The 12,109-nt window shown below is 41.2% G+C and overlaps 1 protein-coding gene across 3 annotated transcripts in view; it reads right to left on the bottom strand.

Moving 5' to 3' along the window:
• Window positions 1-8,003: 8,003 nt before the first annotated feature.
• LOC108935194 (adhesion G protein-coupled receptor L2-like) overlaps window positions 8,004-12,109 on the bottom strand; it is a 94,536-nt gene continuing 90,430 nt past the window's right edge. For all 3 annotated transcript variants that reach the window (XM_029250215.1, XM_018753599.2, XM_018753601.2), the window contains one exon: window positions 8,004-9,825. In XM_029250215.1, the coding sequence (XP_029106048.1) occupies window positions 9,077-9,825 (749 nt within the window). In that variant the 3' untranslated portion in view covers window positions 8,004-9,076. The remainder of the gene's footprint in view (window positions 9,826-12,109) is intronic.

Here is a 12,109-nt window from a genome sequence, read left to right as displayed (position 1 = left end):
ACTTTTTATTGCTTTGTCCTCAGGATCTTGCAGACTGTGACTTGGGTTTTTTTTGAGCAGCTACATGTGAGTGGGGATCATACCGGCTATGGCTCTGAGACCTGTACAAGACCTTTATTTTGAGCCCCCGGCTAATGGAACTGAAAAACTGCGCAGACACAGAGCCATTTGAAGTGCACGTAGAGGAACACTTGTCTCCACAGTGGGGTACAGTGAGGTGCATGGCCAGGCACTGCGACGGCACTGTCCTTTAGCGTCTCCAGCAGTAGCTCAGAGAAATTCATCAGAGCTTCAAAGAAATGCCATTTAACCAGACAGATAAAGGAAACAATATGATGGGGGAAACAGCACTGGCTCAAAATGCAGTCTGCAGTTCAGCACACACTTTCAGAAGTAAGGGTTCAGAACTGGATTGTAGAAATTAGGCCTGGCATTCTATATATAAAATAAATGTTATGACCTGGTAGCTTTCATAGTATATGCATAAGGTTATGATTGTGAAACATAATTCATTGTGCTTTTGGGTATCACATATTTCACTTACACTTATTCATTTAGCAGATGCTTTTCTACGAAGCAACATACATCTCAGGGAACAATACAAAGAGTGCGTTGCATCGACAGAAGGAGACATTTGGATGCAGACACGTGATTCTTGAGTACATTCAGTTTGTCACATTCCACATATGAACCAGTATACATCTGACACGCATAGCTGAATAAAGACTTTTCTTAAACAATTTATTAAACAAATTGTCATTAAAAAATTATTAAATGTACAGTAAGCACACATTTATCATGCACTTACGAGATCATAGGAGAAGTGAGTCCGAGAGAGGTACATTTTGAGACCTTTCTTGAATGTAGAGAGAGATTCAGCAGTTCTGAGTGACAGGGCGAGGTCCCTCAATCACATCGGAGCCAGAATTGAAAACCTTTGTGTGCTGTTGACTTTGGAACTCTTGAGTGTGGGTCACCAAACAGGCAGAGGTGGAGGAGCATAGCAGTTTGTTGGGGTATAGCAAATGACCAGGTCTTGTTGATATCAAGGAGAATATCCGTTGATGGTTTTGTTTTAATACTGCACTGCACAGGTAACAACATATCAAAGGTATGAAAGGAGGTATCAAAGCAATGTAAATGTCCCGGAAATTTCATATAATGTACCGATTATTGATTCACAGCTATTAATGTCAGTTACAAGTAACTAAATAGGTCTGGAAGTAGTTTTGCATAAACTGGTGACAAAACTTTTACCCCATTTTCATCCTTTTGCAAAAAGAGGAACAAGGTAACTAGTGCAGAAGTTGAAGTCTTCAGTCATCAGTAATTCTTACACATCTTACAGAGCATAACATTTTCTTAAAAAAAAAAAAAAAAAAAAACAGTAAATAACGCACACGTACGAACTCACAGCACGATTCAAATGCTACATTACACAACAAAGGCCCCAAATTACAATGCAATGACACCACCAGCTGTGCTTGAGATATGGATTTGATTTGTTTTTGCATTAACATCTACAACACCGATATAATCAGGAAACAGCTCTTTATAAGCATCAAAATTAATATTATCCATCTTAAAACTGCACTTAATAGGTTTCTACAAAGATAAGAAAAACACCCAAACTTTGTTACATTCAGATTCAGTCTGTTGTTCTACAACAATGAAATCATATATAGTTTAAAAGCATAGAAATCCTTTTAAACCCTCTTTAGCTCATTTTTAAGCAATACTTCACAAATCCATCCAACTAAACCACAAAAGCCTGTACTTGAAATCAGTGAGCTGAATTAAATACACACACACACACACACATTTTCAGAACCGCTTGTCCCATACGGGGTCACGGGGAACCGGAGCCTACCCGGGAACACAGGGGCGTAAGGCCAGAGGAGGAGGGAACACACCCAGGACGGGACGCCAGTCCGTCGCAAGGCACCCCAAGCGGGACTTGAACCCCAGACCCACCGGACAGCAGGACTGTGGTCCAACCCACTGCGCCACCGCACCCCCCTGAATTAAATACAAAATCTGTGAATTTCAGATAATTCCATCATGACCGTATATGAAATGCAACTTTTAACTATATAATAAGATTCTAATCGACTAGTCTTTATAAATTCATTTTAGGTTTTCTTAATACGTTAACTTCAAATAAACTGAAACATATTAATTGTAGTCCTTAATTCCTGCTATAGTTTTCATTTTTCAGATGTGAGACTCACTTTTAACTGATATCAGAGCTACACTACAAAGAAGGGTGTGGTATGTGGTATATGGTATATACAGTTACATTTACATTTATTGATTTAGCAGACGCTTTTGTCCAAAGTGACATACATCTCAGCGAAATATTTCTATTATATTATTATATTTTTTTTCCAAAGAACCATTTTTTTGCTTGACCTTGGATGCTTTTCCACTATGATTTAAATACAAGGATAAGTCAAAGAAGTACTTGCAATAGTCTATTCATTTGAAAAAGGGATTATTGCAGACACTTTTCAACTTACCTTTATAGAAATGTCAGAATTTGAACATATTTATTCTTAGTTCAAAATCAACTTAAATGTGTTTTTTTTCTCCTAAGTTAATTTGGTCTTTTTAACCAAGCAACAGGCTGCATTTCAAAATGTCATAAAAGTCATTGTAGCTCCATGAATTAAGAAGCTGTCTGTTCATTCACCACCGTTTGAAATTTTCAGCTGTGTTTGAGAATGGAATTGAAATGATAGGATGTAGGATGCAGAATTCCATTGGAGTGATACATTTTTTTCAGTGTGATCACAGTTACAGAATTAACAGAAAGCACACTTCATTTTATTAATGATGAATAGGTATATATGTTAACAGCTATACCAAAAGGCTTATGAATAATACTTCTTTTCTGTTGACATTTACAATATCATTTATTCGTTTAGCAGACGCTTTTCTCCAAAGCGACATACATCTCAAAGAGATGTATGCTGTTAAGAAACAGAATTTTCATACAACCCTTCATGTGCATTATATATAACAGTATTGTATTGTATTGTATTGTATGGACAATATTGTAGTGAAGAAGGAAGAAGGAAGGAAACTGCTATAAGAATGAATGAATGAAACTTGATCTCAGAGGGTAATTCACTTACATACACATGTAAAGTAACCCATATCAGTAGAGAAAAAAGAGAAATAGGTAGAGAAATAAATTAGCAAACGAAACATGCAGAGCAATAAATAAGTTAACGAATGAGCAAACACATTTAAATGCAAGAGCAGGAAGAGTGGATTGAAAGTTGGTGATGAGCGACATGCGGTGAGATGCAGTACACATGTGGTATTGCCCTGAGAAACATGAAACACAAAATCATTGAATTTTGACTATTTATGTTCGGATCCTAATTTTGAGCTTCTTGTTTTGCGTTTGACAGTATATTGAACTGAGATAAAGGCAAAGGCAAAAAGCGCCTTTGGCCGTGTTAAAAGGCAGATATGAATGGAGAAATAGACCTTTAAAACAAAAAATGTGACCGTATGAGTGCATCTCGAGGTTTAATACAAGTTCTATTTACAAAACAGATTACCGCACAAGACGATATTGCAGGAAGAGGTAGGGTGCTGCGTATTATTGAACAGAAACAGAGACCTGTTTTTCAGCTGACAAGAGCGGGATTGCTGTGTTTGGCCTCTGGCCTTCATCCATTCACATCGGGGCACGGCGACGCGGGGAATCAAACCCGCCATTACTCGCCTCTCCTGTTGACCCTTTGCTACTCAATTTGTGCCATTAAAAGGTTCAGTATCTCAACTGACAACAACACATCAGGAATGTGAACATGTCATTCTAAGTTCTTTCTGTGCTTCGTAGCTGGGTGTTTGAAGGTAGCTACGCTCCAGCATTTCATGTTCAATATACCAATTTGCTCTATCTGATTTTTTTTTTCTTTCATTTAATCTCTCTCTGTTTATTGGAACCGAGCGTTTTCAAAGCTTGCGCGCGTTACATTCCTTCGTACGGCTTCTTTTCTTCTGCATCCTCAACTTGAAAACCAGCATTCGCCGATACGATACGATCGGCGGCGGAGGGTCCGATTTCTGCAGCGCTGCAAATTTATTTAAAATCCTCATTGAAGTTGATCTCCCCGCACCGGACAGGGTCCGTTCGAAGGATCGATTCTGGGATTACGCCGAGAATGTTTACATGCAAATGCAGTGTCAAACTGTCCTTTCTGAGAGCAAAACATTCGCAGACATGTCGGGCGGAGGTGGTTTAGAGCAAAGAACCGTACTTGGAGCAGAAAAGGACTCGTGGTACAATAAAAGCATTCTGTCAGATGTTAGTTAAAGTGTGGTTTTAACAGTCATCATTCTCATACTTTCAAGACCTTCGATTTATATTCCAGGGTTATCGCTGTGAAGATCAACGTCCGGCCTATTAGCGTCCTCCATTTGGCCTTCACGTTTGCTGCGATTGTAACTCATCGGGGATTAAAATGACAGAGGGTGCGACGGCACAAAGGCTCTGAGCAGTCTGTGCACTTGGTGGCAGGAACACTGGGGAACTTTGCACTGCAGCCCACACTTTTCATACTAATAATTATACGCCACGAGCACATCTGGTTTGAGTCTGTCTGCTCCATGACCACCAGGCGAGCTTTCAAAGGCCTCGCGTTGGCCAAAACGAAAATAAAAGCAATTGCTGATTGTAATTTATTTTTATTATTTGCACTGCTCTTCTTCTCCCTCTTCCTGTTTAAAGGCATTCCGCCACGCTCCCTAAAACTGCTTTGCCAGCTGCCAGGGTACATTTACCCCTGGAAAATTAAAAGCACCTAACTGATTTCTTTCTCTTTCCCCGACAGTGTTTTGCAGTCCTTCCAGGGAACATCTCTGATGAGCACAAGTGTGTTATTTTGATTTGCTTGCAGGCAAATTCTGCAGACAGCCTTTCTGTGCCACTGAGTGGTTCCACCTTTAAAGCGTGCGGCGCAGGAATAGAAAATCGCCCCCCGAAGGTTCTCGCCGAGTTCCTAAGGTTGCAGCGAGGCCCCCAGCTGGTCCCGAACAATTGCTTAACAATTGTTGCTAACAATGGATTCTGTCAGTCTTCTTAATCTATATGTAAATTGTGTGTTTCCATCGAGCACTCAAGGAGAGATTGATTGTTCTTGCCAGTTACAGATTTTTTTCTGTCTATATTTGACTACCGGTTAAGTGGGAACCCTACTAGCTATCGGTTTGCATTTGGCTTGTTAGCGCGCAAATATTAACTGGCACACACAAAGCTGCTGCTGCTGCTGCAAGAATGCAGCGGTAATAGAGTGCATTGCTAACATGCACGACTGTATTTCTGTTAAGCTCCTCGTTCTCGGTCACGGCGCCTAGGAAGAAGTTAAAAAAAAAAAAACATTTGAACGCATTGTGCCGCGTGTTTTTCTGCTGTTCCGTAAAGGCCAATGAGAAGTCGGCCTCTCTCTGCGAGCGAGAAGAAGCCGTCTTCCTCTCCAAGAACGGCAAAGCTCGGGGCCCCACGGCTCGTGGCCTACTTCTAAATCAATGTTTGACGAAGACTGAGCCTCCCCTGCTGCTCGAAAGGGAGTTACCGTGGCTCTTGGACGCTGAGAAGGCCACACGCATGACCAGAGAGTCGAAGCAGAAATCGCTGTTTGGCAGCGATAGCTGATCCAAAAACGTATTAGCACTTTATGAAGAACATAAAGTGATCTTCAATCCTGGCCTCCGCGGGGGTTACGATGGTGACTTCAGGTATGCAGACAGCAGCAGGAGGTGAGGAGGAGTCGATTTAACATTTGTAGAGGGATAACATTTCTGGTGGGCTTGGGGGTGGAGGGTTCAAGGAAAAGGAAACGTGCTCGGACCAAATAATTATTAGCATTGCTTCTGGCCTCCAGTATGAAAAGCTGGTATTGGGAAAAGTACCGCTGTCACAGTTTCTTGATGTAGAAAATAAAAATGGTCTTGAGGTTTTCTTTTTCCTTTAGATGGTTTGTTTCATGTTTTATTGTATGATTATTAAGATGAAAGTCAGTCACTCTGGATCGAATAATATCCAAAGAATAATCATTTCAGTATGATATTCCGATTCTCAAGTGAACCATTCCGCTTTAAGTGACGTTCTTCTATCTCCGTAAGGAGGAATTAACTTCATTACCTTCTCAATCAACAAAAGCCGACATAATTTTTCACCCCTTCGTAAGGGACACTTCACTAGGTTGCATTATCAGTAGACAACGATTCTTTTAAATGGACTGGCAGAACAATGAATATGAGATGCAACCAGACACTGTTGCCAAGCCTTTGTTTTTACACTGAATTGGAATGTTTTTCAAAAAGATGAAAGCATCCATTTCTTGAGCTTCACTCTACATCCGTCTGATTTCAAATCTACTGGGTTTTGGGTTCTTCCTTCAGCCCTTCTTATCTACGTTTGCTACCGTCCCACATCCTTTATAATGCATTATTATGCACTTATCTTGTTGGGCTATGAGAGAGAGCAGGGCATGCATACATGCATTAGATAACAATTACAGGGATGAGCAATAACAACTCCCCAGTGCACTGCCTTTTTAAATGACAACTGGTCCCGCTGAGAGCAGCTTTAGTTTCCTGTAACAACCTTGTTTTACCAGGAGACAGGCTGATAACAACACGGTTTTCACATACTGCCCCTGAGCAAGACCCCACTGGAACCTGGGCCATGACTTGCAGAATACTGATAAATTCATATATTATCAGCAACCGCTTTTCCAGAGACACAGAGTACAGCCTGGTTGTGGTGGTCATCCATCACAGGGCGATCACACGCACACACTCACATTCACTCACACGTACTCATAACCTTTTCCAGAATCATTGGTTGCAAGGCTGAGAGGGGGGTTTCACCCTGGATGGGACACCACTCCATCGCAGGGTAGCCACAAACACACATACACACACACACACACACACACACACTCACCCATTCGCACACTACAGGGAATTTCGCGGCACCAATGCAGCTCTTTGGGCTGTGGGAGGAAACCAGAGCATCTGTCGGAAACCCATGCAGACACAGGGAGAACATGCAGCCTCTCGACTGAGCAAAATGTGAACCCATGCCTGAAGCCACAGCACAGGCGTTGTGAGGCACCAGCGCTACACCCACTATAACACCATGTAGCTCAAATGTTGATAAAGCTCATAAATAAATCTGTCTTACAGTTCAGAACGTGTCCACACGTTTCCTAAAGAAGGTCAGTGGAAACAGCTTATGTATGCAAGAACTTCAGCTTTTTTGGTTTCACATTTTTGGTTTTCCCTAGACAAAGTGCTCTACTTAGAGTATGTTAAAAGGTTTTTAAACACGTTTTGGAGCAGCCTTATTTCAGGCTACAAGTTCCTGAAATAAGGTACCAATGTAAGAAAAATGCACTGAATGTGATACTTCGTCTAAGATAATTAAGAGAATTTAAGGAATCTGAGGGTAACCAGTGTGAATTTGATTGCCGTCGCACACTTAACACCTAATGGTACTTCCATAATGCAGCAGTAAAAATAATTAAACTGTAAGCTATCCAAATCACTTCAGAAAAAAAAAGTGTCTCCCTAAGAAGTGTCAGCTCAGTGAAATGTGGTAAAGGCTTTCAAATGTATGTAGACATGACTGTAAAACTGTCACCAGAGCAGACACATCTGCTGAAACTCAGCTTTTCTCTAAAAGCCTTTAACGAATTGCTGTAAATTCTCGGAGTGAGAAATATTTAGACACACAGTCATGGCCAGCAGACAAGAGCTTACTGAATGCAATCGTAGTCGAGTGAAATCAATGGTTCCCTAAAAACAAGCATTTAAAACAATGGCACAATGATGCCGTTTGTCTATTTTCTTTGCAAAGTACATTTTCTCTTCATAAAAAGGCAAACAAACATTTAGCAAGAATTTGAAAATTTGAAGAACCTCACATTTATTTAATATTAAACAAGTGTTGAATTTGCATCATTTTCTAGTAACAGGCTCTTTAATTATACAAAAGAATGAAGTAAACATAACAGTGCAGAAATAAATCCGACCCCCCTTTTCAACCTTTAAAATCTATAAATAATTGCCAAATGCAAACAACTGGATGAAAATCAAGTTGATGTCAAAAAGTTAGCTTTAAGTGCCTTAATTTAATATTTCTATCAAGTAATTCTGGCAAAATAAGCTACATTACCATCCAGCTCTATAGCTTGCAAGGCTCGATTTAGTGGATGAAAAGGGGGCGATCATTTCCTTTAAATCATTATATATATATGTATATATATATACATTTTTTGGCAATATGACATACAAACTTTATCGGTTTTTATGGACAAAATTCATAATTTATGTGAGCGTAAACACTGTTCACAAGTGGGAAAATGAGTAATAGATGACCTTGACCTCTTTGCTGTTTTTATATATATTTTACTACAGTTAATGAAGTGTAAGAAGAATAAACACGTTCTATAACATGTGCAACCTTTACACAATAGTTTCTTCAAATTGTTAAAATTTCAATTAAAATTACATTTACGGTTGTCACCAAGTTCATTTTACACTAGCAATACAACAAAATATATATTTTTTTGTCAGCCATTACTCTTGACAACATTTCATTGTACAACTGAGAAAATATAAGGCCTGCGGCTTGATTGCTAGTGGTTATATTCTCAAATCTTCATTGTCATGGGAATGACTATGCTCTGGGATCAGAATTCCTGATGTCTAAAGTTCTCCAGAATATTGGAACAAACCCATTGCTGTAGGTCCAATCCTGGTCCTGAAGCTCGCCTTTGTATTTAATACAAAACTGCCTTTCACAAGGATGATGCAGATGTATGTACAACCTCTGCCCAGCAGGACTGCCCTAAGAGTTCTGGGCCAGCATTTCTCTTCGTCTAGTTCTCAGCACGTTTAAATATGTCACTCGCTAGTCTTTCAGGGGGAAAATGTTTGTATTCGGCATGTGTAACGGAGTCATTTTAAGAAACGCAAAGCTTTGCCCGACGCCATTTACGGCATGTCTTCCAGGGCATCGTTGGTTGAGATGACATTCCATTAAATGTGTTTAAAGACTTGTAACCAACTGCATTTGTCCTTCCCTAACATCTCCTTCAGGGATGCAGTTCTCGCTATTGATGGGAATGATGTATCCGTTGCTACTGCCGCTACTAATGTGGTAGTAAACCTGAGGCTGTAGTCCATCCCCGATGTTTGGCATGCTTTTGTAATAAGCATCCTCATTCTCACCCTCCTTGGACGGCGAGAGGTCCTCCTCAACGCTAGGGCCGCTCTCAGGGCAGGGAGAGTCCGTGAGGTTCGGCATGCTGGTGTACAGGGAGTCCCTGTTGGGGGAGTGCAGGCCGTCCTCTGCCTTGGCAGCGAGCTGCGCCACGTAGCTCTCGGCACTCTCTGTCTTGACCGCCTTCTGCGGGTGGTACAGGAGGGAGTGAGTCCGCTGCGGGAGGAGAGGGGCCTCCAGCTCCTTGTGCAAGAGCTCCAGGCCAATGTTGTCCCCGTGCACCAGCGACGCGCCGTCATCCAGAATGGCGTCATCATCACCGGCCCCGCCCAGAACTAGTTTGGCTGGCGGGGCCTCCGCATTTTGGTTCTTGCCGCAAGCCCTGAGATTGTTGTGCACCAGCTTGGAGATGATCATCTTCTCAAAGGCAGCATCATCCAAGCTGAGTCCACAGTCAATCCCCTGCACATTGTCGCTATAGTCACCATTGCGAAGGGAATAGCTGTTGTTAAAGTTACCATTTAGGGGCAGTGTGTCCATCGTGCTCGTATCCCTGGTATTGTTCAGTGAATGTCCTGCAACGGAAACACATGTGAGGAGAACCTGTATCAGTTAAATTATTTGCCTTAAAAAGGAAACAAAAAAGCTTTAATACTGTTCAGGACACAAAGTGAAATAAATTACAACAACTGAACCTAAGTTTTCAAAAAAGGTTTAAAAAAAAAAAAAAAAAGTGCGGAACTCAGAAAACGTTTAATTTTCTTACATTTCTTGACTGTCAGGGCACTCTAAATTTTGGTGAATTTTAACGTAATAACAGTTGACAAGATTTCAGTTTCCATCTTGAAAGCCCGATCCACCTCCGGCCAATACTAATGGCAATTTGTCTTTTCACACATCACTTGATATGGAAAAGTTAGATCTTTGTCCCAAACAGCATTAGAAATGGTAAGAGATATACAGGCTACACGAACATCACATACTGTACACACAGTACATCGAACCATACGAATGTGCAGCCACAAATGTTCCATCTACCACACTTACAGAACTTCTAACAACCGCTTTGGGCACCATGTGGGGCAAAAAATAAAAGCGGGGCACTCTCAATGGATACAGAAAAGAGTCATGGTCAACACGGACAGCCACCTTTCTCACGACAGGGGCCCACAAGCACTATCTGACATGACTACGGACAGCAGGTGGGATGACTCACTTTGGACAACTCACATCATGTCTGTCTGCTCAGGCTACCTGGCCTAAGAGTAGCTGATGTACAAAAGAAAATAAAAACGATTTATTGTAACATGATGTTTTATTGCTGAAAGGACCAAAAAAAAATTCAGCAGCTTAGTCAGAACATGACACAACATTCACAGCCTTTGCCAGAAATCAGAAGCGGCACACGTCCTTCCTCTTTTTAATCGAGTGGGTATGGCATGTGACTGCTCTCACAAGTTCTACCTTGTAGGCACTGGCCGTAGAATTAAAAAAAAAGTCTGCCCACAGCCCTGAAACTTGGCATCAGTCACGTTGACAGTCCCTCTTCCTCTTATCTCTGGCTATGACAAGTCTAACCCTGGGACAAACAACAGCAAGCATTCAGCCATGTTACAATTTTCTGTAAAGCGCAGCTCATCAGATTGTTTTTTTTTCCCCTCCCAATCGCTGCGGAGAGGGGAAAACGGACGAGCAGACATCTATTGGCCGGTCTACTCAGTCCAGACAAACGGAAAAAAAAATTCACGTAACAGATATGAAGTGGAGATTTACACACACATATAAACACACTGAGGCCTATATTATGGTGACATGCTGTCACAGAGATAAGGTATTTCACAGTTGATGAAAGACAAAAGTAAAAACAGACATCAGAATTGGGAAAAACAAATAGGAAGCAGTAAAGAAAAGAAGAAAAAAGATCATGGGGTCATTTGTTTTTCTCAGCCATAAAATAACCCTCATGTGGAAAGGTGAAGTCAACGAGACGAGGGACAGATGTGAGAGAAACTGAAAGAAAGTGGGCACTTTCAGAAGACGGCTGGGATTTTGAGAGATGGCTACAGCAAACGAAGATTTTATGAAGAGAAATTCAATTGTTTGCTCTAACTGTGCCGTTGTTCCCATTTTAGAGCCTCGGTTAAGCCTGCTGTCTAGTACTGTAAATCACACTGAAAATAACAGATCGCAAAAATAATATTCAGGAATAAATATCATATGCCACACTTTCACGTTTTAAAAAATCATTATGTTTTATTCTACAGATAATTTGTACATGTATGCCTTTAAAGAGGGGGTCCTGCTCTCCAGTGGGTCTGGGGTTCGAGTCCCGCTTAGGGGTGCCTTGCGACGGACTGGCGTCCCGTCCTGGGTGTGTCCCCTCCCCCTCCGGCCTTACGCCCTGTGTTACCGGGTAGGCTCCGGGTCCCCGCGACCCCGTATGGGACAAGCGGTTCTGAAAACGTGTGTGTGTGTGTGTGTGCCTGTGTGTGTGTGTGCCTTTAAAGAATTGCATTACAAGAAGACTGCAACTATGATCATAAACTGTACCGTGTTCTTAACATATACTGTGTCTGTATTGTGCACCACTATTGCATAAAGTATCTTGACAGTTACACTGCTGAATAATTTTACTCACATTTTTGTTAAATTCTGAAAAAGTCAACCATATTATATTGTTGCCATTCTAATATTAATGGTGCATTAACCTTGGGAAAAACATGTACTAATGATATCAATGAGCAATTTTCCTTTATTTCCTAAAATAGATATGTGCAATGAAAAGTAAGTACTTGCCAAATCACCCATCAGAAACGTGAAGGGATATAACTAACTGTGATGATATTTTATTCCAGTGTA

This window comes from Scleropages formosus, chromosome 3 (genome assembly GCF_900964775.1).
Source record: "Scleropages formosus chromosome 3, fSclFor1.1, whole genome shotgun sequence".
Lineage (NCBI taxonomy): Eukaryota > Metazoa > Chordata > Actinopteri > Osteoglossiformes > Osteoglossidae > Scleropages > Scleropages formosus.
Note: the sequence above shows the minus strand (reverse complement) of the source record. Positions and strands in the feature narration are given on the sequence as shown.